This window comes from Numenius arquata, chromosome 1, assembly GCF_964106895.1.
Source record: "Numenius arquata chromosome 1, bNumArq3.hap1.1, whole genome shotgun sequence".
In the NCBI taxonomy this organism is placed as follows: domain Eukaryota; kingdom Metazoa; phylum Chordata; class Aves; order Charadriiformes; family Scolopacidae; genus Numenius; species Numenius arquata.
The window spans coordinates 16428313-16453876 of record NC_133576.1 but is presented as its reverse complement, the minus strand read 5'-3'; the positions used below and the strand labels follow the sequence as shown (position 1 = coordinate 16453876).

The following is a 25564-nucleotide window of genomic DNA, read 5'->3' as shown; positions in this document are numbered from 1 at the left end:
CGCCCGGTTGCCCGCGGTCACGTGGCCGGAACGGCCATGAGGAGGGGCGGGGCGGGGCCGGGCCGGCTGTCAAAAGAGAATGAGGGGGCGCGCCCCCGCGCTGTCGGGCGGGCGGACAGTGGGCGTACGCTGGTGGGTGGGAGGGGCCCCACCCCCACCCCACCCTACCAGGTGAGGCCGGGGGATGGGGGCCCTGGGAGCTGAGCAGCGCCCTCGGTTGCGGAGCGGTGGGTGAGCGACTGGGGAGCTTTGTGCGGGACGCTGCGGGGCTCGCTGCGCTCCCGCGGGCCTGGCAGGGTACTCGGTGATGGGCGCGGGGGCGAGACGGGGGGGAATGCACTGTGCGCGGCCTCCCCGGAGCTTCTGTGCCCGGTCTGAGCACCGGCCGCTGCCGCGTCGGAGCCCGGCTCTCCCCCTGCGCGGCCGCAGCCCCGCTCTTGGCTGCAGCCGCGGCGTCCACCTGAGGCAGCGACGTGGCAGACGGCCGGTCGGCAAAGCCAGGCAAATGTGTTCCCTCAGGATGGGGGAGCGCTCGGCGGCGCTTACCGGCTGCGCTCTCGCCACGGCTGTGAGGTGGGCATTCGCCCCCGGGACCCGCGGAGCCGGCTCTCGGGGACCGGTTTGAAGCTGGCCGCCCCGGGCCCGTTCAGGGGGTGCCGTGCTTCTGCCGGTCCCCGCTGGGGCGGAACGGCGCGAGCGCCGGCGGCCGTTAGGGGATGTTGCGGCCGTTAACGGACGTCCCGCCCGCAGCCGACCCAAAGGGGCTCCCTGCCCGCCTCCTTCGGCGCAGGGGCCGTCTGCTAGCCGGTTTTTCAGGGCTGGGGACCCGTTAACGGGTCGGCCGAGTAACGGCAGCGTTGTAGGCGGAGAACAGCGGTAGAGCTCAGGCTGTGCCTCCGGCGATGACTGTTCCTCCCCGGCCTCCCGCTGCTGAGTGAGCGCCAGGTCATCTGTGCAACGTTGCTCGCGCTCCACAGCTGTGAAATTTTTCCTTACTGGAATTAAGAAAACATTTTTTAAAACATTAAAGAAAAATAAGGGTGTAATTTATTTAATCCGTTTATCTAATCAATATTCCGTAGATGCACTCTTCTGACAAACTGGCCTCTTTGTGCCACCTTCTGAGTCGCTGTGTATACTTTGTTTATCCCCCTTTGCTGGGCTTCATGGCATATCTCTCTTAATCTTTTTTTTTTTTAATAAAAAAGAAAAAGGTAATTGTAGAGTGAGATCAGGGCTCGTGATGTAAGCATCTTAGTATAAAATAACACAAAGCAGTAAAATGCACACACACCACCTTCCTTAACCAGTTTCTGGAAGTACCATTTATAGTGTATTTTCATTTTGTTGTCCAAAAGGGCATTGACAGCAAGACAGCAGAATGAAGACCAAATGCTGTAGCCGGTTTGTGTTTTGCTCCAAGACATCCATCTATACCTTTCTGCTGGGAGGAGTGTTTATTGCATTGGGCTCAAGTCGAATCCTCCTGATGAAGTATTCTGCCAACGAAGGTGCTGTTGGGCAATAAACATAATTTGCTTCAAATGAGAAAGAGTTGACATTTGGAGTAAAACTATACCCAAAAGGCTAGTTCTCCACCTGCAGAGTTCTTAGCATAAACATTCTATTATATAAATAGTGATAAGTATTTCTGTACCGGAAAATGTCTCTGTAGTCATTGGTCTAGCATAAAGTGATAACTTGGGTTGTAAGGTGTATGATCCACACGGAGACTCACCCTCAAAAGGTGAGGCAGTGAATTATTTTGTAGCTGATTTTTGAAGACTAAATTGTTGTGTAGACACTGTTGATGGTATGTGTCTTGACTGAAATATTTGTCTTGCAACAGGCTTAGGAGAAAAGTGGTATCATTGTGGGCGTGCTATAACTGGATATTACTGTTTCTCCTTTTGCCAAGTATTAGCAAAATATGCTAACAAAGAAAAAGAGTCCTAAAAAGAAGGAGGTTGTGTCATTCTGGAAGCCTTTTTTTTTTTTTTTTGTGAGGGGAAAAATAGCATACTGTCGTTTGGGGGAAAACATCCCCATTTAATTTTTTTTTTTTAAAACAGTGATGTTCTTGAGTTCTTCCAAAATGTTCTGCTGTAAACTGGGACCAAATAAGGGAAGATTTCATCCCAGAAAGGAAGCTATTCAGGAAGCTGTATATCATAAAAATTGGAATCTTTATAATGAAAGTGCTGATACAGCCTTTTGCAGTCATGGAAAGTGGCAAAAATTCTGACTGGAGGGGTTAAAATAGTTTCTTGCTCTAATTATGAAAGCAGGAGACAGAATCTAATTGTGTATTCTCTATGATTTGCTGAATCCCACAGATAACAAATATGATTACCTTCCTACAACAGTGAACATATGTTCTGAAGTTGTAAAACTGGTCCTGTGTGTGGTATTGGCACTATGGGTTAAGAAAAAAGGTAAGTACCTATATGTAAAATAACTAAAATGTGTTGACTTTCTAAGATTTGCTATACTTCAGATCTCCCCTTTTTTGATGATGTTATTTGGTTTTTGTTGTTTTTTTAAAAAAATCATAGATTCAAATGTAGTTGTATGGAGTAGGTCCTGCTAGTAAGGTTCACTGGAATTATGTCTTCCATGCAGAATTATAACTAAACTTTACTTTTTTCCTCTACTTTGTGCTGTAAATTCAGGTGTTCTTGAATTGTTTGTCCGGTAGCTGAAATGGGGACAGGTATGTTGAATTAGGAAGTGTAATGAAAACACAGTCTTAACATTTTCAGAATTTTAACACAGTATCATGCTAGGATAATAGGAGTCACCTCGCTCTGAAGTCATGACTGAACAGAAGCTTGTAAATTGCACTAACTCAAGGGTTGGCCTTTATGTTCTGTTGTTCTGACTGCTTTCATTTAAAAGCACCTTCCTGAAGAGGCTTTGTGTGTGTGTAGTGGTATATAGAGTCAGAAGCAACATATCAGTGTTAGAATTCAAGGTAGCTTTGTTGTGAAGACAAGTCTGGGGGCTGCTGTTCAGAAGAAGTGGTGTCAGGCTTCACTAGCTACTGGTTTGACACTGCAGGCTGTTTTTCTTTTTTCTTTCTTGGCTGTTCTGTTGATGATGTAAAAAGGATGAGAGGTTAATTTCATAGGATTTCAAAATGGTGGTGAACAGACATTTAAATTGGAAGAGAGTGTCAGACACGGAGACTCAGATTGAACTACTGGTTTTGTCCACTTCTCCATGTAACAGTCATAGCTCTGGCAATGAAAATTTTTACCTCCACCATTTAGTACAATACTGTCTTAGGTATGCCTGTACTAAATGGTGTAGTATTTGCCCTCATTTGCTACTGCTGATTACTTTCTTTTTCTTCTTCCCTCCCCCCCCTCCTTTTTCTTCCAAATGTCTGAGTTTTGCTGAACTCAATGTGTCAGTGGTTCAGAAGAGGATTAGATAACATTGTGTAGTCCTAAATTGGTGCTAGCCTAAGATTTATCACAGTCTTTCTCCTAAAGCATGTGTCCTGAATACATAAGTAAATGTCATTCTTTGTGCCTTGTTCTTTCTTTCTTCCTTCTTTCTATATGTTCTATTTTTACCCAGATCACATGCTACAGATACTGAGTCCTGGTATATTTTATATTTCTGACTTTACTGGCTGCCCTTTGGGTGCTGTATGAACAGATTAACCATCTGTGTCGTTGTTTCGGTTCTAGATTTGATTGATAATCATTAGAAAATCATACCCAGTAATGATGTCACTATTGTGTGGGGACTTTGGGGTGCTTTTTTGCCCTCAAAGAATGGTTGATAATTGAATTTTTGCTCCCAGTGGACAAGTAGTCTGATGGGGGTAACAGATTCCTTGATGTTTTCTTTCCTTAAGCAAGGAGATGAATGCCTGTAGACACAGGATTGCTGCTCTAGGTGTGTGTTCTGCCCTGGATCTGTCCTCCATGTTGCCAGAGGGCTGTGGTACCTTATTTTTTTCAGTCCAACTGTGTTCCTGAAAACAGAACAGTGCTACCTATTCTGTTATAACAGAATGGGCTTTTGATAATAAGAAAGAGGTCTTTCTTACTGATTTCTTTTCCTTTCAGAGGGTTGTTTGGATCATCCTTTTGAATGTCTTTCCTGGAAGAATTTTTGTAATTCCATGAAATGGTCAATTCCTGCCTTTCTTTACTTTTTGGATAACTTGATTGTCTTCTACGTACTGTCCTACCTCCAGCCAGTAAGTGTACATATATTGAATAAATTGTCTTCCAATGTCTTGGTGGTAAGTAACATCGCCCTTAGACTATCCTGGCAAGGCAAGATTATCAGGTAAAAGAATGATTTGTTATCTGACCAACCCAACCTCCCCGTTCTCTTGCCCACTGATAAGTGTTGTACATCTCTCAGTAGAGGAGACTCTCTGTGTATTTTCTCCATCCAAAGTGATTTAGAAATAGGCTGAATTGCTGAAGTACTAGGCAGGTTTCCGGTGCTTTCCTTCCTCTGGTTTCTACCTCTCTGTATTTCTCTTTCAATGTATTTGCTTATCTTGCTAGTATTTGAGCCACACTTTTCTGTGCAGCTTCTACTGTTTTATGTATGCCAACACGGCTTCACCAAGGGTATGTCATGCCTGACAAATTTGGTGACGTTCTATGATGGGGTTACAGCGTTGGTGGATAAGGGGAGAGCAACAGATGTCATCTGGTTGGACTTATGCAAAGAGTTTACTCTGCCCTGGTGAGGCCACATCTGGAGTACTGTGTCCAGTTCTGGGCTCCCCAGTTCAAGAAGGACAGGGAACTACTGGAGAGGGTACAGCAAAGGGCTACAAAGATTATTAGGGGCCTAAAACATCTCTCTTATGAGGAAAGGCTGAGGAACTTGGGTCTTTTTAGTCTGGAGAAGACTGAGGGGGGATCTGGTCAACGCCTATAAATACTTAAAGGGTGGGTGTCAAGAGGATGGGACCAGTCTTTTTTCAGTGGTGCCCAGTGACAGGACAAGAGGTAACAGGCACAAACTTGAACATAGAAGTTTCATCTAAATATGAGGAGGAACTTCTTTACTTTGAGGGTGGCAGAACACTGGAACAGGCTGCCCAGAGAGATGGTGGAGTCTGTCTCTGGAGATTTTCAAAACCGGCCTGGACAAGTTCCTGTGTAACCTGCTCTAGGTGGACCTGCTTTGGGAGGGGAGTTGGACTAGATGATCTCCAGAGGTCCCTTCCAACCCCATATCATTCTGTGATTCTGTGCGATTGTGTTTGATGCTGTCCCGCACAACATCCTGGTCTCTAAGTTGGAGAGACACAGATTTGATGGATGGACCACTCTGGATAAGGAACTGGCTGGATAAGGAACTGGCATTTGAAGGGTTGCAGTCAATGGCTTGATGTCCAAGTGGTGACCAGTGGCATTCCTTAAGGGCTGGTACTGGGACTGGTGCTGTTTAACATCTTTGGTGACATGGACAGTGGGATTGAGTGCAACCCTCAGCAAGTTTGCCAACAACACCAAGCTGTGTGGTGCAGTCGACAAGCTGGAGGGAAGGGATGCTATTCAGAGGGACCTGGACAGGCTTGAGAGGTGGGCCCATGCCAACCTCATGAAGTTCAACCAGGCCAAGTGCAGGGTCTTGCACGTGGGTCGCAGCAGTCCCAAGCACAGATACAGGCTGGGTGGGTAAATGGAGTTTGAGCAGTCCGGAGGAGAAGGACTTGAGGGTGTTGGTGGATGAGAAGCTCAACATGAGCCAGCAGTGCACACTTGCAGCCCAGAAGGCCGGCCATATCCTGGGCTGCATCAAAAGCAGCATAGCCAGCAGGTCGAGGGAGGTGATTCTTCCCCTCTATTCCACTTTGGTGAGACCCCAGCTGGAGTACTGCATCCAGCTCTGGAGTCCACAGCACAAAAGGGACATGCACCTGGTGAATTGGGTCCAGAGGAGGGCCACAAAGATGATCAGAAGGATGGAAGACCTCTTCTGTGAAGACAGACTGAGAGACTTGAGGTTGTTCAGCCTGAGGAAGAGAAGGCCCCGGGGAGACGTTATAGCAGCCTTCCAATACTTAAAGGGGGCCTATAGGAAAGATGGGGAGGGACTTTTTACAAGGGCATGTAGTGTTAGGATGAGGGGTGATGACTTCAAACTGGGAGAGGGTAGATTTAGATTAGATATCGGGAAGAAATCCTTTACTTTGAGGGTGGTGAGACACTGGAATAGGTTGCCTGGAGAAGTTGTGGAGGCTCCATCCCAGGAAGTGTTCAAGCCAGGTTGGATGGGGCTTTGAGTAACCTGGTCTAGTGGGAGGTGTCCCTGCCCATGGCAGGGGGATTGGAACTAGGTGATCTTTAAGGTGCCTTCCAACCTAAACAATTCTATGAATGTGACTTCACATTACTTGTTTTCTTTCTTTGGTGACTCCAAAGAAAAGTGAGGAAATGTAATCCCACAAAGGGAGTAAGTGTAATAGGAACTGAGGAGGCAAGGAAGAAAACCATTTGACTTTAATTTTTCTATTTATTAGTTATGTTTAAGCACAAAATGTAAATAGTACTCTCTTCTACCTATGTTGAGCCTTTTGGATGGATCTACATATGCTCAGGAAATAGTACAGGTTTTGTGCTTTCTTTTATTTCATTGTTAAGATAGTTTTTGATTAAGCATCTGTGTTTGAAGTTAGATGGAAACAGATGGTTAGTGCTTGCTATAAAATACTGTGGCTGGCCCTGTTTGACATTAAAAATAAGTATAAACGTTTCTGTTCCTTCTCTTTCCGAATTTCTCTTTAAAATATTGTTCTTCTAGGTGTACATTTTTGTCAGGGACAGACCAGAGTCTAAAACAGGACCTGTCTGGAAAAATCTAATTAAAATGAAGAGTTGGGTATCTTAAAATAACATGCAAAAGTGTTGGGTTCTGTGGTTAGTTGTGTGGGTCTTTTTTGATGGTGGGTTTTTTTGTTTTGGTTTTAGTTTTGTTTTGTTTTTTACTTTAGGAAGGAAATTCAGTTATAATGTTTGCAATAGCAAAGCCTGTTGTTTAGAAGGTTACATAAACACTGTTGCTTTCTTAAGCAATTTGATTTGGCTCAGTTAATATAAGATGCATAGCTTTTTTATTTTATACCCCACACTCCTTGTCTCTCTCTGCTCAGAACATGCTCAAAAATTCCTCTTCTTTAGAACTCTTAGCTTCTTATATCTTTTAACTGGATATATTTTATGAGGGTTAGCTGAAATTGTAACATTATCATGGTAAACAAGTATTAAAAGGGATAACTAAACACCTGTAGGATAGAATAGCTTGATACTGTACGAGGCCATGAAAGGGAAAAGGTGGAGGCAAGATGCTTGGAAGAAGGAAGCCGTACCTGACTGAACTTCGTTTCATGTGACTTTAAAAACTAAGTAGGTTTGGGACTAAGTTGTACCTGAGTGAGCAGTTGCTTGGGGTATGGAGTTGCTTTGATGAGTTTTTTTTTGCTTGAAGCTTCAGCTATAACTATGGATACTCTTTAGTGGCTAATGTTTCCTAGTGGTAAGATTTATTTTTGTTGACATGTAAGTTAGTGGCATGGTGATCTTTGGTAAATTTTTTTTCTTATTCCTTCTCATCTAGGTCAGAGGTCCCTTGAGGTCTTAGGGAGCAAAGCATCTCAAAATTAATGCCTTGTAACTATTCTGCTATAGTTTTTGACCGTATGATGTTACCAGAGATGTTGGATGGGGGACTTTGACTGTAAAGTATAACCAGAGTATACATGGAATACTTGTACATTTTGCATCAAGCCTCTTTTTTTTTCCTGGAGTGGTTTCTGCCAGATTCACTTGTTTATTCAATATTTTTCTTCTTCCATAGTGTTGAATATTTATTGACTTTTACTCTTGCAAAGCAGAAAATTAAGCTGTGGTTTCTTAGGCAGATGTCTTGTGTCAGTCTTCAGCTTACTTGAGACCCTGTGTCATGCTGTTCCATGAGGCTTACTATTCAGCAGATAGTATGCTGGAATAGAGTGGAACTAAGATAATCGGTAAAGAGCTTGTGCTTTTCCTCTGGTAAACGAAAAAGGCTCTGCTATTGCAGAACTGGGGATGTGGAAATGCAGATGAGAAAGTTCAAGATAAAGTCTGCGTTTTGCACTTCTCAATCCATATATGTTTTTGTGTAAAATTGTCTCAAAAAGTGATCTCACTCTAAGGCTGAATTGAAGGAAAGAGTTCAGATGCCTAGATTTTTGTACGTGTACTGACTACACAGGGCAGTCCTGAATAACATACAATTTGGGAAACACCCACACTCCTCAAAAAGAACCTTTTTTCCCCACTGGTGCTGATAGATTCTGTTCTTTAATGGTAACTCCAGTGCCTAAAAGAGCCTCTTCCTGGTCCAGTGTCTAATACAGAGACCAAAAAGACAATCCATGCCACAAGGAGTTTCCAGCTTGGGATCATGGCCATGGCCATTGGTCACTCGTTATTATACAGCTATTCCCAAATTTGACAGGAGCTTCAGAGTTGTCTGCAGTTGTACTTTGAAATAAGTGAATTTTTTAGTACAGTTGCAATCTTGAAAATTCAAGCTGAGCACCTCTTTACCTTTGATAAATGATACAGCAAATGCACTTGACATAAAAGAAGTTTATTTTCTGCAAGAGCCTCGTCTAAATCTGGGATTTCACGGATGCTGCAAGCTGGCACTGCAGCCGGAAGTAGCCTCACCTTCCCCTATTCTTTTCTTACTTTCATTTTCGAGCAACTTCCTCCTTTGTGCTGGCACAGCTGTTTTTGCAGCTGACTGGTCAGCCTGGCTGGGGAACTGATCTGACATAAAACTAAACCATTTTCTTTTTTGTTAAGTAAGTTTTCCACTGGATTGGTTTCCTCACATCTTTGTTTCAGTACAGCTTTCCCCACTACAGTGGAATTTAGGTTCTGTGGTTGGCTTGATGTTTTGGAATGGGTCATTTTAGGGGTGTGTTATTCTGCTTGGGTAGAGAAGTAAGTTCAGTACCAGGATGATGCTTTTCACTCTGGCACCTTGCAGAAAGGTGAACACTTAAAGTTGGTGGGCTTTTGATGTCCATGCTATGTCTCAAGTAAAACTTTGCTCCCCTTCTTCTCTTTCTAGGCAATGGCTGTACTCTTCTCAAATTTTGTCATTATAACAACAGCTCTTCTCTTCAGGATAGTGCTAAAGTAAGTAATAATTAATAAAGTAAATGAAATTTTATATCTTCTTAGGCTTGATGAAGAAGTTAAGCTACATTCTTTCTCTTTGTCTGATGGGAACAGTAATTCTCTTTTCTTGTGGCTATACCAACTTGAAGAGATGGCTTTGTTTTCTACATTTGAAGGTTAGGAAGTAATAGCTTATTAGGAGTCCCTATGCATTTCTATGCATTTGCTCAACTGTAATAGGAAACAACTGAAATCATGATTATATAGTTGTTGGACAGTCAGAATTAAGGTTTGGGTACTTTCATTTGTAGATTAAATCTCTTATTTCATGATTAGCAGTACTTCTTTCCAGACTGTTGTAATTCTTAATTGAATGTAAATGTAATCTAACAAGAGGGCATGAGATATGTAAGAGTAAAAGACAGAGGTGTTTTTGGTGATATTGTGCCAGCCCTGATGTGTTTATGGTCAACTGCATAGTATGCTTTAAAAAGTAATTATATGTCTCTTCATTACGCATGTGACAAAAGCCAGACTCTCTGTCCTGTGTGTTCCGCTCTGCTTGATTTGTGCTCTTTATGGTATGATTTAGATTCACAAAAGACTGACAGGGAAACAGGTAGTAACTTCACAGTACTCAAAAAGTGGCTTGTGTTGAATGGGGAGCAAAGATCCTTTTCTACAGGTGTTAATATACCAAAAGAGTGTCTGATAGTCTGACTGGAAATGCTTTTTCTCAGTTGTTTAGTTTTATGTGTCTTGTGAAGTCACAGTTTACTTAATCTTCCAAATTTCTGATTTTCCCCAAGATAAACAGCTTTTATTTGAGTGAAAAAATAGTATAAATAGTTCTAGCAGTCTTATAAATTATAAATATATAACTAGATTTATATGATTTATGATTGTAAAATACTAGAAAAGGGCACAAAATCATGGGGGAAAAGTGAAATCTAGTGAAAGTTTACCAAAGAAAGAGGGTAGTTATTTGAATGTCTGTGATTTCTTTTTATCCATCAGACATCTGTTTCCATGGAGACAACAGTTGCTTTTAAGTTGACAGACCGTGTCTAGAACTAACACAATCTTGAAAGACTTCCCTTAAATTATCTCTACAGAATACTCCATTTTGTATTTCTGTGATTGTCTGGCTGGGCCCCCCTTGCTATGGAAAAGTATGCTGCATTTTGGCATTTTACTGCCAATACTGAAAAGCCAAGATTTTTCTTTGTGCCTATCTCTGTCTCCTTATCTGTTGCATAATGTCTTTTATATGTTTTATAGAGCTTGTTTTCCTGTCATTTAACTTGTACCACTGTGTTTCTAAAGTTGGTGGCTTTTTTTGTTTACTCCTAGGCGAAAACTCTCTTGGGTACAATGGGCATCTCTGGTGATTTTATTCCTGTCCATCGTTGCCCTGACTCTGGGAACTGGAGGCCATCAGCAAAGCTTGGCTGTACATGGATTCCATCACAATATGTTTTTCAGTCCGTCTAACCACTGCCTTCTCTATGCTGGACCTGAGGAAGCATGCCTGGAAAAGGGCAACTGTGTAGCACCAAGTTTCCTTCCCAGCTTCCAGTGGAATGTCACCAGTACCATGGCAGGAGCATTGAAACCTCTCCGCCTCAGCCTGGGCCATCTGCTTATTCTAGTGCAGTGTTTTATTTCTGCCCTGGCTAACATCTATAATGAAAAGATCTTGAAAGATGGGGATCAACTTGCTGAAAGCATCTTCATGCAGAACAGCAAACTCTATGCTTTTGGAGTGCTGTTCAATGGGCTTATGCTCGGGCTGCAGTCTAAGGACCGGAGGCAAATAGGGAACTGTGGCTTCTTTTATGGGCACAACATCTTCTCGGTGGCTCTCATATTTGTGACAGCTTTCCTGGGGCTGTCTGTAGCCTTCATCTTGAAGTTCCGAGACAATATGTTCCATGTTATGACTGCTCAGATCACTACTGTCATCATCACCACTGTCTCTTTTGTCATCTTTGACTTCAGGCCTTCTCTAGAGTTCTTTTTGGAAGCTCCGGTAGTGCTTCTCTCCATATTCATCTATAATGCCAGTAAACCACGAGGCCTGGAATATGCCACTCTGCGGGAAAGGGGCAAACTCGTCAAAGGAGATGCATGGGAGAGGTCAAGTGGGGTAAGGCTTTTCAGTGCTTGTCCCTTCTGGTTTCTCTCTTATTTCACCCCCATTTATGCTATAGAATGTTTGGATGATTCATTTAGCGTGTGACCAGACACATTTTTCAACTCAAACACCAAAACTCCTTGGTGTTTCTTAAAATCTTTTAAATTGATTGAGTATTGCTTTGCACATTCCACTTTCTCAGTTCATAAAGCCTCGTTAAGCATTGTTTTCCTTCTGTGACTACAGACAGTCCTGTGAGCAACTTTATCTTTGTACAAATGCTCTCTTGAAACCTTTATAACCAAAATATTTTACTGGCCTTGGACATCCAGAAATTGGATTTGATGCCTGGGAAATATTTGTGCTTAAGTAGAACTGATAAATCTGTGTAGCTGAGCCTACATCATGAAGAAGTTACTGTATTTGATGTTAAGATTATTTATACTTTTGCAGTCAAAGATACCTGAAGACAAAAAGGTAATGTTTAAATACAGAGTTTTAATAAGTTTTTTTTTCTTATAAAACATTTCCTCCAGGCCCGTTAATGTTTTTTGTCCTAATTTGAATAGTAATCTACTTAACTAGAACATGACATGGAGGGCTTGCTCTCAGATATGTCATTCAACTGAGCTGAGCAGTCAGTCTGAAGGGGAAGGGTTAATGTCTGTATACTTCTAGTCTGTGTGCAGATGTGCTCTGTAATACACGTTACAACCAGCAGAGTGTGCTGTCTCTGTTTAATTTTAAGAAACATGAAACTTCGAAAAAATATTTTCCTGAAATTCCACATGGTCCCTTTTTAGGCTGTTGTTTAACAAACGGTAAATAACACAAAGTTATATATTTTTGGTATACCGGGCATTCTCTATTTTAGCACTTAAAATTGAGCAGCTGTGTTAAAAACAAATAGCACTATGTGAGCAGGCTTCCTGATGAAGGAATGGGCTACAAGCTGTTTTAGGGAGTGAGTTGGTAAAAAGAGTTAACGTGGGAGTTTTTTATAAGGTTTTTTTTTATATATATCCTAGAGCAAGATTATAACACACTGGTAAGAGATTTACCAGGGTACAGGGTCTTGATTTGGTATAAGTGACGCCTTCAAAATAAACTTTACTTTTTTTTTTTTTGGTATTAATAACAAGATAACTTTTGCTCATGTCATTCTCATCTGCTTCTGGTTCCTGTAGGATGGAGAAGAATTTGAGAGACTGAACAAACCAAGCAGTGACATCGATACAGATGAAGATTCCCTCTAGCATGAGTCTGGCTCAGAGGAGTGTTATTACTCATAGTGAGAGAATGTTAATGTTTTATTAATATAGAGAAGGGTAATTTTTCCCCACGTGCAGAGAAATTGAGACTGTTTTGGGGCTGGATGTCAGAGGTGGATACAGAAAACATTGAAGCCATATATATGGAGAGTTGTATTGACTCTTCCTATCCATGTAAATCAGGAGTTCAAAATCTGCTGAAAGCAACAAAATTTGTAACTGATGCAAACAAGAAGAGGCTTGGACCCTGGGCTTACTGGTCTGGGTGACATGCTGCATTGTGGAAGGCAGTCCTGGACTCTAACCGTATGTCTTTCACGGCTTTGGTTAACTGTCCTGAGTCACTGCAACTTCCTGTATGAATTCCTTGGTTAGTAAAGCAGAGATATAACTGTTTTCCACCTTGCAGATGTGATAGAAGTGTTGATTAAAGTTTTTTCTGCACCTTCCAATGTACAAATGCTCCAGTAAGTTTTCTTTTCAGGACTTAAGATGTTACTAATAACCTCATCAATAATGAGGCATATTGAATGTTTTATTGTATTTTGGCAATTCAGATTGACATATCCCCAGCGGAGCAAAAGAGTCCCTCTGAACCAACTTCATCAAACTTTCACTTGAGAATGTATATTAAATCAAATAATTTGGGTTAAGGTTATGTTGATCCTTCAAACAGGCAGATCTCTAGAATGTGATTTGAGTTTGAATGGTCTTACTTCTGCTTTCATTCCTATTTTAACTGTACTGACTCCTGTGGAGTCCTTTCTTTCTGATTTTCTCTGATGTGACTGAGAGCAGAATAGATTTCACTGACTTCAGCCACTAGTTCTTCTCACATTTTCAGTGTGAGACTGTTGTGTGCCTGTCTCCCAGTGTCTGTGGAAATGGAAATCTGGAATGCCTTTGTAGCAGATAGTGAATTTTACATGCAACTTATGTGGCCTAACTTTGAAAGACCTTGAATAAAACAAATGTTATACAGTATGAATGCATCCTAGGGTCTTTTTTTTTGCATTTAGAAAGGCTTAGTTTACACTGAGTTCACTATCTGAAAACAAATATTACAGCGATGACCTTCAACATCTGGAGCACTGAGCAAGGGGGTGCAGGTGGCAATATCATTTGCTACACCCTGTCAGACTGATAAGGTCTTACATTCATTTTGTAGAGAGAGAAATCATTCTGCAGAGTGCCGGGCATAGTGATCTCAGAGTCACTGTTGAGCCATCTGCTGGATTGTATTTTGAGTGAGGTGAAAAAAAGGTTCCAAATAATTCAGGGAATTTTAAAAGGGGGAAGGGAATGGGGATGCAGATAAGAGATTCTTGGTATGTTCCTAAAGGCTCTTCTCTCGGAATGTTGGAAAAGATGTTGGTTTATAATTTCCTCCCTTCAAAAATGCTTCTTTCATAGTTGAAAGATACTGTCAAAAGAATTCTTAAGAAGATAAGCAATGAGTTCAGTGTCAAAGCCTCATACCACAGTGTGTAGTAATCAGTTAGTGATGCATTTCTCTGTGGACTGAAGACAGTACTGCCTTTGTTCCCCTCTGCCACCCTGTTTCCAGGCTCTGTGTATAACAGCTTACTTATGCATACTGTATTGATGGTTCATTGTTATATTAATTAACATACTTCCTGTCGTTGATCTGTCAAGAGGGGGCAGCCTGTTTCCATATCTGGCCAATGACTGTCAAGTTATAAACTGTGGATCTAAAATTATTATTCTCTTTTCTTACTTTTTTTCTGTATTAACTTTTTCTAGCATATATTAAGAATATCTGTACAAAATTAAATTAATGTTGTGGTTGAAAAATTTTTTACAGCTGCTCTCATTGTGCTTGTATAGTAGGCCATTTCAACAAAAGCATGTGTATAGAATGTTTGCATCTGTATAGAATGAATAAGAAGGCATTTTTCAGTGTAAATTCCAGAAACATGCTTCTCGTTGGTTTATGATGTCCTATTTTGTGAAATGAAACTTCAACGGAAAATAATGCTCAAACTATTAAAGACTTAGTTGTGATAAGACATTTTCATTTTTTTCCATTACATACAGCTTTGCAATATATACCTGCCTGAGTTCGTTGTCTTTTTCAGTCATAGCTCCCAACTTCAGCAGGTGTTTCTAAGAACAGTGAAAATACTCTTAGCTTTAGATTGCTTTGCATTTACGTGAGCAGCAGCTTTTTGCATGAACTTTTCCAGAGAGCGTTGCCTTAAGTCAGAACATAGAAATCAATCTCATACCTCTAATGACAGAGAATCAAACCAAAGGTGAATGTCTTAAAAACCATATGTTTGACCTTCTTGCCTGAATTATCTGCCTTAAGAGAAATGAGATATGGAAATAACTGATCTGCAGATTTCATAAAGTGCACTTAATTCTTGCTTTCAACTCTTGTCCTGCTTAATGATTTTTTCCTCTATAAATTTCACTGATGCTATCCTGCTTGACTTATTGCCAAAATCTTAAATTGCACAAGATATCAGATATGCAACTGTTGATCCAAGCATTTACTTGCACTGTAGCATTGGTCCTGTCTAACATGTAGAAATCTTTCTGTGGTCTTCAGGTTGGAGGTCTCAGATTCTGTTGGATTGGACAGGCAGGTTTCTTTTAATAATGGATGAGAACTGTATATCCCCTTTGCAGCAACAGGAATGTTAACTGCTGTCTAAAAACAGGTAAGGATTTGCATCAACTTAGCAACAGAAGAGCCTGTAAAGTAGCACAAAAGTATAACTATGCAATTCTGGACAGATGTACTATCCATGGCAATAGTTAAATTTAGTGTGTACATGAGATTTGTTAGAGGAAGTGACTGTAAATGATTGTCAGCTGGAGAGTGGCCTTGGTTAGCAAGGAGAAGGAGCTATTCTATAGAGTTACACATTTCAAATAATCAAGTGGAATTCACATGATCTAAGTATTTCCACTGTATGGTGGTTGACCTACTCTATGTGAGAAAGCTTACTATTTTTCTCTTCAAATGACAGTAGGGAAGTTTATGAGGCGATTTTTTGGAGAGCAGCATTAGTTTGGCATACAGTGTTTAATGAATACATTGGGCAGAGAGCTCTTTCTAAGCTGTGATTTACAGCCCAGATTCACAAACGTTTGAACTTAATTGCTGCTGAGGATGTTATGTTCCTCCCTTCAGGTTTGAGGAAATAGTTCACAAAACCTTCCAGAAAGAGACATGAGTTCATATTTCTCTTGTTTATAACTAGCCAATTAAAGCAATATTTGTTTTGGTTAATTTCAGCTATTTGTGAATGTAGCAAACAAGCCATGATGCTTGAAAGACAGCCTGTGAATGAAAACAGCCCTCCTAGACCTGAATCAAATCCCATAAATTTGTGTAAGAAAAAAGTCTTTCTTTATTATATGGAATTTTCTCACTAAGGGCTGTAGAAATAGGACCTTAATCTCAGTAAGTCTGTCCTCAAGAGTGATGCTGCAGGGACAGATCCAATGCTTTGGATTTGATTTGTGTTTTGCACAATGAAGTCTTAATTTGGAGTATTTTAGCTGCTGAATGCTTATAGTCTTCAAGATAACTATATGCTGTTGTTGAAAGGATTTTTTTGGCTTGGTGTTCCTTCAGGCTTTGCTTTTAGTTTTCCAAAGGGAGAGATAGGTTGTAAAATCAAGATTTTAAATCATTGCTAAAAGTTTCTGGTAATTCTGAGCTGGTTTTTAATGAAGGCAGGAATCGACACCAGAATGTAGAATGATACTGAGTCTTCCTCAAATTTTATGAATATTTGAACGTGTAGTTCTGGTTAAGAGCCCATCCCAGCCTCCCTTATAAGTGGACAGCTTGTTTGGAGTTGTCTTTTTAATGCAACTCTCACTGAATGCCTAGGCTGGGTTTGGTACTTGTACAACTTAACTTTGAATTCTGGACAGGAGAGAAAAAATAAAAAGCAATTTGGATCAGGTGTTGCACTTGTTTGTAAGATAACCGTCGTCTCCTCCTGCTCAGCACAGGACATTTAGTTCCCATGATTTGTAATGTGAGTTAAAAGGACTTTAATTTAAAGACTTCACATGAAAAACAAGTTCACAGAAAAGTTGAAATGAACATCTGAAAGAAAACACCCAAAGGTGTTTCTTTTTGTCTATGGGGGTGTCTGTTAGATATCTGGTCTACTTTCCTCTGCTTTTGCTTTAGGCGAAGAAAGTTAGGCAGCTGACCTTAATACTCTGATGCAATAAGCACTTGTTTTCTAAAATTGAGCTATGATACCTCCCATTTTCTTCTAGAAACCTTTCAGTTCTGTGACTATTGTTATACCTCCTTTTTGGTTTTTTCAATTTCTCTGTCCCCTGCTTTCAGCTGTGGAAGTGCTATAGTTAATGAGAGCTTAGAAGCTCTTGGCAGGCAGCGGTCCTCTCAATGGTTCTGTCAGATGTCTACCTTCCTCCACTTAGCTCCAGTCACCAAAGAGAGGTAGGTCGGGAGCTGTACCCTGTGCTGACTAGAACTTGTGGTACAGAGGGCAGCCTGCCTCAGAAGGTGACCAGGTTTGCAACGATAGGGAAGAACTGGCCAGGCCCTGTGACGTCTCCACATCTGTCTGCCTTTGTCACAAAGGTTAAAACCTTTGTGGCATGGGAGACGACAGTTGAAATACAAGTATGGGGAGGCTTGGCAAATCAACTACATTACACTCCCTCAAACCCGTGAGGGTAAGCGTTACGTGCTTACAATGGTGGAAGGAAGCGCCGGATGGTTGGAAACCTATGCCGTGCCCCATGCCACTGCCTGGAATACCATCCTGGGCCTTGAAAAGCAAGTCTTGTGGTGTCATGGTACGCCAGAAAGAATTGAGTCTGACAGTGGAACTCATTTAAAAAACGATCTTATAAGTAGCTGGGCAAAAGAACATGGTATTGAGTGGATATATCATATTCCTTATCATGCAGCAGCTTCTGGAAAAATTGAACGATACAATGGATTGTTAAAAAATACCCTAAAAGCGATGGGTGGTGGATTCTTTAAAAATTGGGACTAGCATTTAGCGCAAGCTACTTGGTTAGTTAATACCAGGGGATCCATCAGTTGAGGTGGTCCTGCTCAATCAGACCTTTTACATATTGTAGAAGGGGATAAAGTTCCTGTGGTGCATGAAAGAATATGCTAGGGAAAACTGTATGGGTTTTTCCAGCCTCGGGCAAAGGCAAACCCATTCGTGGGACTGTTTGTGCCCAAGGACCTGGATGTGCTTGGTGGGTGATGCTGAAGAATGGAGAAGTTCAGTGTGTACCTCAAGCGAATTTGACCCTGGGTGAGAACTCAGAGTATGACGTTAGTTGTTTATAATACTAACAGTGTTCTATAAGTGTTTTTCAGGATGACACTGCAGTGATGAAACCTAGCCGGATTGATCAAGTGGCGTCTAGTCAAACTTCTCCGAGATGGACATGTTACCCATGGGCACGAACCACAAGGAATTTCACACTGTCTTTCCTACCCTGAGAAGCTGATCTGCTGTGAAATGGACTTAGCTTTTGTATATAGAGATAAATTATAACTGAGTGACTTACATATATCTATCTATATATGTATGTGTGTATAGATTTTATAGATGATAGTAGCAGTAATCTAAGCATGATGCAAATGGTATGGAATAAGGGGTGGAATGTCCCGGTTTGAAGTAAAACTGAACCAATTTTCTGTTCTGTAACTTTACATCCTAGCTAGGCCTCCTCTAACTCTCTGAAATTAACAGCATACTGTGGAGAAAACTGCTCGTTCTCAGAATGATAAGACCAATGCTTGTGCTCCGTGCCAGGGAATGGTATGCAGGGAGGCCCTTGCTTATACTTACTGCTATAACAACCAAGGTCAGCCCATTTTCGTTATTTGCCCCCTTAGAGGGTCGGAAACGGAAAAAACGTAGAGGGGTCACATTGGTGGGGAGGAGTGGACAGGACAGGTGACCCAAACCCGACCAACTGGGGTATTCCATCCCATCTGCCCCACGCTCAGTATAAAAGCTGAGGGATCAAAGGGTCAGTCTCTTCCTGCGATGGCCGACGTCCAGAGAGGACTCTGTTCATCTGCCTTTGATCCCGATCCGTGTGTTCCTGACTCCAGGGCTGGAATCCAGTTCCCATTCGTCGTGGAGTCCAGTCTGGGACTTCCCCAGTGCCTGCCAGTGATGTGACTGTCATCCTGGGAGTTTGATATGGTTCTGTATATATTGTATCTATTTCATTCTTTTCTTTTTTTTTTGTTTTGTTTATTTTAATATTAAGTCTTCAATAAAGTAGTTTAGTTAGTTCTAAACTTCTGAATCTCCTTATCTCTTTGTCTCCTCTCTCCTCTTTCTCGGGGGGGAGAAGGGGGGGGAAGAGGGGAGGAAGGGCCATCTGTCAGTCAGGTTTTGGTAAATTCGGCCAAAACCACAGCATGGGACTAACTATAAAATCTGGAGCCAGGTTCCATTTCTTAGCAGTAGAAGTAATATCCTCTCACCGTTATCCTCTTAGGGTTTACTCTCACCTCTAGCTAGTGTTGACCACCATCAGGAACAGGATGCAAGATGAAAAGAATGGTCATTTAAATCCAGAAGAATGTTCGTTACATTGAGGAAGGAAAAGCGAATCAGGAACAACTATTGACTACACCTCGACAACATTGTTTTCCCGTGCAGAGCTTTCCTTTATCCAGGGATATTTGCAAATACCAAAGAGAGATTTGAATTTCACTTTTCAACCCTGCCCGTCAGCTACCAGTCCCATGCAACTATCGCTCCCCGCACCAGTGGTTTCCAGTGCACGTTTACTGCTGAGCCTGTGCGGAGGCCTGAAGACATCAGCAGATTTTTACTTTACTCTCCCTGATTTTCATGGGTTTATTTTTTTTTCGTTTTTTTTTTTTTTTTGACAGACGAGATGAGACGAGCCCAATTGTTCTGTTTAGAAGGTATTTACGAAGTGCAACGTCTTCCTCTCAGAAGTAAGTCACAATGCTGATGCCAAACACCTGTTCCTGGCAGGGCGTTCCATCGGGAAACCCGTTTTTGTAAAACCGGGTAGATTTCTGCCATCGAGACGTCACAGGGCGTTTTGTAAAAGGCTAGGCGCCTCACGCAGCAGCCAGCGGAGCCTGCCGCTCCTTGTCCGTCCGTGCTATTCGTAAAGGTCTGGGCCGGGACACTCGGGGACTTGCAGCAGCGGGCGCTTTCGCGGCTTTTGTCGGCGAGGCGTTCCGGGGATCGGCTCCGCGGGCTGGGCGCAGGGCTCGGCGTTCGACAGCGGGGGGCGAGAGCGCACCAAAAATCCTCCCGCGGCGCCGGGAGAATTGGCAGCGGCTGGCGCTGGGCGGGGATCGGGAAGGGGCTGAGGCGCTGTCCCGGCCGCCGAAACCTCTCGGCGAGGCGAGGCGAGGCGAGGCTGAGCTGGAGCGTTCTGCTCTCTCTGCTTTCGTCCCAGGTTTCGTGACTATGCTTTCGATAGGAAAGTATCATCTGATGCATCTGAGCGGCTGCCTTCGCTCTTCCGTTTCTCTCCGGTAGCTTCAGCATCATTCAGGTTCCTGGGTCCACGTTTCCAATTCATCTGAGTTTCCAGAGCAACCAAGTCTCACTCATTCTTAGTGCTTCTGTTCAGCTTATTTAGTTATGTCTCCGCTTCCTGCGTTTACTGACTTCTCTGCAGCGCTAAAGACTCTTATAACAGGTTTGGAGAAAAAAAAATATCCAGTGCCCGAGGCCTTTTTTTTTTTAATAGATGCGACATTTGTGGCTTTTCTTCCTTCGATGTTTGCCACATTCGATGGTGTGTGAAGGACTGACATGGCATTTTCCCGTTAGCTTTCCCGTTTAGTAGGGTCTGTCTGATCTTATTGCACCCTCCAGCGGAACAACCTCTTCTACTGGCATTTGGGGATCATAGCAATGAAAAGATACCGTCAGTGGAAGTGGCACATCTTTTCATTTTCTGACACCAGTGTTGCTCATTTTCCTATCATCTTGCGCATGTGAAAACCTTCTCAGATTTTTTTCCTAAAATGTTAATTTACTGGCTACGCAGTCCTCCCATGCATCTCCCTGTGAAGTCCATCACTCTGGGTAGCTGTTCCCTGCTCCGTGTATATGCCTGTCCCTCCCTCTCTTTGATCTTCTCTGCACCAGTTTCTTCGTGCATTTTGCAGTACGGTCAAAGCCGTCAGAGACCCCAAGTTTTCCGTACGGCACGGGGAGGCAGAGGATCCCAGGAGGGATGTGGCGTGTATCCGGGCTGCACGGTATGCGGTGCATCCAGCAGCAGGGACTCAGTCAGCTTCAGGGAAGCACGGCAAGATCACCTTGCTCAGAGATGGTTCGGCACATTCTACATTCATCCTCTTAGTATTCATACATTCACTTCCTTAAAGCTCAGGCGGTGGCCTCTAAACCAGAGTTAAACTCTAAACTCTTTTTAATGCTTAACATGTTCAGCTCTCAGTGTTCACACAGATCATTTATGAAACAGGGGGAAAAATGTCTGAGGAGTCTGTAAAACTTCCGTAGTCGTAAAAAACAAGTGTAAAGCCAGGGTGCTTCAGAACAATTTTTCTTCAGGCTTACAGTAAAGCCGCATTACAAGTCTGTCAACAAAAAATCTTAATTTCCTTTTCTTTTTCTACCCTAAATTCATTTTTTTCCTAAGCAGCCCAAGTTCAAACAGTATTTCAGTGGAATAGAATGCTGTCCTGGTTTGAGGTGAAACAGAACTAACTTGCCGTTCAGTGATTTCTCCTTTTCAGCTCGGCCTCTTCTAACTAACTAAACTCTGAAATTAACAGCGTATTGTTCAGAAACTGCTCGCTCTCATAGTGATAAGACCTGATTATACCAAGGAATGGGATGCAGAGAGGCCCTTGCCTATACTTATTGCTATAACAACCAAGGTCAGGTAAATTTGTTGTTATTTGCCCCATTGGAGGGTCGGAAGCGGAGAAGCATAGAGGGGTCACACCTGTAGGGAGGAGCGGGCAGGACAGGCGACCCAAAAGTGACCAACAGGGTATTCCATCCCATCTGCATCACGCTCAGTATAAAAGCTGAGGGATCAAAGAAGGGTCATCTCTCTTCCTTCAATGGCTGACATCCGAGGAGGAGCCTGTCTGTTCGTCTGCCTTTGATCCCGACGCGAGCAATCCTGACTCCAGATCCGGAATCCAGCTCCTGTCCATCACCGAGTCCAGCCTGGGACTTTCCCCTGCGCCTGTTGGTGACGTGACCGTCATCCTGGGAGCTCGATACGGTTTTGTACATACTGTATACGGTGGGGGTTTTTTTGTGTTTTTTTTTTTTACTTTTCCCCCCCTTTTTTTCATTATTATTTGTTATTTCATTGCTTATTAGTAATTTCATTAAAGCAGTTTAGTTTTCTTCTAAACTCATAAATCTCTTTTATCTCTTCCTCTCCTCTCTTTTCCTTAGAGGGGGGAGGGAGGGGCCATCTGTCCTTCTGATTGGCCAATCTGGTCAAAACCATGGCAGATTTTTTGGCGCTCAACATGGGGCTCGACTGTGGTACGGCTAGAGCTCTGGTGGATTGTCTGAACAGTTTGAATTCCAGCTTTCTCGGGGATTAAAACAGACGGCTCACATCATGTTTTTAGACAGGATATTGTACCATATCTTGATGGGGATTTCGTCCAGGTGACTTGACTCGGCACTGTAGAGTTTGCCTTATGTGTTGTATAATTTACGTGCTCTTTGTGCCTGCATGCGGTGGTTCAAACGTGGTATTCTGGTATTGTGTTTGATTCTGATCCCTACTGTGATTAAATGGCTGGTTTCTTAACCTAGATTCCTCGGGCATTTCGTACTGAATTCTCTTGCTAATTATACTTCGAATTTTACCTTGGGAATGTTTACTTCACCCCTTACTGCTCAGGCGAATGTGTCATCATCAGAGACACGAGGATGCCACCCCTTTGGATAGTGTGAATGACAGCTGCATTCTTAAAAGCATTATGTTAGTGTCGATATTGCTGCACGGGCTGCAGGGGCGGTTTCTCTTTAAATCTTGGCACAGAAATGCGATGCGCACTGACACTGACCTTACTCGGACTCCATCCGCCCCGGTACAAGTTGCTCCGGTGACCAGAAGGAAAAGGAGGAGGTCAGCTCAGCCCTCTGTCCCCTGTGCCAAATACCAAGTAAGGTATCAAGGTAAGCATCAAGAAGGCTCACCACAAGTGGTTGAACTTAGAGCAATGGCCATGGTATTTCAAAATTTCCCTGGCCCAGTAAACATCATAACGGATTCTGCTTATGTGGCTGGACTGGTACAACGATTGGATAAAGCTGTGTTAGAGCATGTGTCTAATGAAACGCTGTTTGGGGTTCTGAAGCTGTTATGGTTGGAAATTCAGAAACGTCACTATGAATATTATGTCATGCATATTAGAAGTCACACTACATTACCAGGTTTTATAGTGGAAGGAAATGCAAAAGCAGATGCTTTGGTGTCTGCAGTGGCATTAGGACCTGTTCTCGACATTAAACAACAGGCAATAGCTTCGCATCGCTTTTACCATCAGGGCTATCGGGCCCTGAAACGCCAATTTCATATTTCAAATTCTGAGGTGCGTGCCATTGTTGCTGCATGCCCTGATTGTCAGGGCCATCATGTCCCTATTTACTATGGCACCAACCCTCGTGGCCTCCGTGCCTTGCAGATCTGGCAGAGTGATGTTACGCACGTACCCGAATTTGGGCGTTTGAAATACGTGCATGTCTCTATAGATACTTTTTCATCAGCTCTTGTTGCCACTGCTCATACTGGTGAATCTGCATGTGATGTCATCCGCCATTGGCAACGTGCATTTTCTATTTTAGGTGCTCCCCAACAAGTTAAGACAGACAATGGCCCGGCTTACGTGTCTCAGAAAGTCGCATTATTTTTGCAGCTTTGGGGGATATCCCATGTTACTGGAATTCCCCACTCTCCCACAGGACAAAGCATTGTAGAACGAGCCCACGGTACATTCAAGCGCTTCCTCCAAAAACAAAAAGGGGGAATGCTGGGTGAACTACCTGATGCATGATTGGCTAAAGCTACATGTGTTTTAAATTTTTTACGGGTTTCTGATGATTCTCCGACCCCAACACCACCCATCCTTTGCCATTTCAATTCCCTGGTAACTCAGGAGGGGGTGGGTCCAGGGGCAAAGGTGTTAGTGCGGGATCTACATACGGGTCAATGGATGGGTCCGCATGATCTATTAACTTGGGGAAGAGGTTATGCTTGTGTTTCCACAGATCACGGGCCGCAATGGATGCCTGCATGGAATGTGAAGCCTGTGTTATCTTACTCATGATGTGTACCGTTGTCAACGCATTTTGGGTGCCAACACAAACGAACGTATGGATCACTCTGGCCAACATGACTGGCCAAGATTCCATATGTCTGGCCACTGCATCGCCAGAGAATCCGTTTACTACGTGCCTCGTTGGTGTTCCAGTGGACAAGTGGCCGGTACCTCATGAAGCACGAGCAACTTTTCAGAATGAGTCGTTGGTTAATACATGGGATGCATGGGTGCCTTATTTGCCTAAAGTGCCTTTGGAACCTCAAGAGCTCGAACTTTTGGGATCTATAAAAATGGACTATTGTTTGTATTTCAGTTATACAGGAAAGAATCAATCCTTGGCATGGGTGGTAAATTCAAGTATGTCAATTTACAGAAATTCAAGTGTATGGTGTAACTTTACCTCCCCGAATATTTCTCGATCCTCAAATGTCCCTTTGGCTCTACCCCGGGGATGTTCCTGATATGTGGAGATCGAGCCTGGGGAGCCATACCTTCTCACATAAAAGGAGGACCATGCAGTTTGGGACGCTTAACATTGTTAACTCCTAATACATCTATGATTTACCAACATTGCTATTATAAAAAAATCTAAGAGGAGCCTCCACGCTTACAATGAAGACTGTGATGACCAAGTCACTTTTTGGAATAAGGGTGAAATATGAGCAGCCTCCATGTTTGTACCAGGAGCAGCTGCTGCCAAAGCCTTAAGTACATTGAATAAGTTAGGATGCTGGCTAGCAAAGCAAACAAATGCAACCTCTGCGGCATTAAGCAACTTACTATTAGATGTAGACTCAGTTAGGCATGCTACGCTAAAAAATAGAGCAGCGATAGATTTTTTGTTGTTAGCTCAAGGACATGGATGCGAGGATATTGATGGAATGTGTTGCATGAACTTGTCAGATCACTCTGAATCCATTCATAAAAGCACACAGTTGTTGAAGGAAGGAGTACAAAAGCTGCAAGTCGATAATGGATGGGATTGGTTGAACAGATTGTTTAGTGGATGGGGACTGTTGGGATGGTTGTTGTCGGTAGTAAGAACAGGATTAGTTATTTTACTGATTGTTGTAGTTGTGCTATTAATGTTGCCATGTGTCATCTCCTTGCTGCAAAGGGCCCTGCAGCAGACGATGAAGGCAATCTTTTTGGCACAAATACAAAAAGGGGGAATTGTGGCGGACTACAGCGGGTCCATGGAACCCTTGATTGTGGGAATGGAGTCAGGAATTGACCTTGCAGAGATTAAAGTATATCCTTGAGAAAGAAGGGAGTAGAAAACATCCTGAGAAGTAAAACAACTTTTCGGTACCAGCTGGAGACTGACAAGATAAGGAGTAGCTTTGATGTTTTGCAAAAGACAACCAATGATATATTGTTATGACAATATGTAACCAATAGTAAAAGAACACATGTGTTAAGAAAGAATATATAAGAAAGTACGCGTGCTAATAAAGGGTAGACCGTTACTGCTTGAACTTCAGAAGACTGTTGTCCTTGTCGTTTGTCTGTCTCAACAACGACAGATGGCCGTCGCCATATCCCAATGGAGGTGATTAACAAAATAACAGCTATGTCCCCACCTACTAACAAAAAGGAAACACAAGCCTTCTTAGGCGTTGTGGGTTTCTGGAGAATGCGTATTCCAGGGTATAGCAGATTGTGAAAC

At 42.7% G+C, this 25564-nt stretch overlaps 1 protein-coding gene across 2 annotated transcripts; it reads left to right on the top strand.

Moving 5' to 3' along the window:
• Positions 1-43: 43 nt before the first annotated feature.
• SLC35A5 (solute carrier family 35 member A5) lies at positions 44-14633 on the top strand. 2 transcript variants are annotated; one of them, XM_074158009.1, is made up of 7 exons: positions 44-171; positions 1359-1511; positions 2337-2435; positions 4083-4216; positions 9112-9179; positions 10515-11310; positions 12486-14633. In XM_074158009.1, exons 2-7 carry the CDS (start codon positions 1382-1384, stop codon positions 12552-12554), a joined length of 1296 nt encoding a protein of 431 aa, XP_074014110.1. In that variant the 5' UTR covers positions 44-171; positions 1359-1381; the 3' UTR covers positions 12555-14633. The 2 variants fall into 2 exon arrangements, with proteins under 2 accessions (XP_074014110.1, XP_074014117.1); XM_074158016.1 differs by having other exon boundaries at positions 100-231; positions 12486-13553.
• Positions 14634-25564: the final 10931 nt, after the last annotated feature.

Coding starts and splice junctions, on each gene's coding strand:
- SLC35A5 (XM_074158009.1), top strand. CDS start 1,382: ATGAAGACCAAATGCTGTAGCCGGTTTGTGTTTTGCTCCAAGACATCC. Junction 9,180..10,514: donor CTCTTCAGGATAGTGCTAAA/GTAAGTAATAAT, acceptor GTTTACTCCTAG/GCGAAAACTCTCTTGGGTAC. Junction 11,311..12,485: donor CATGGGAGAGGTCAAGTGGG/GTAAGGCTTTTC, acceptor TGGTTCCTGTAG/GATGGAGAAGAATTTGAGAG.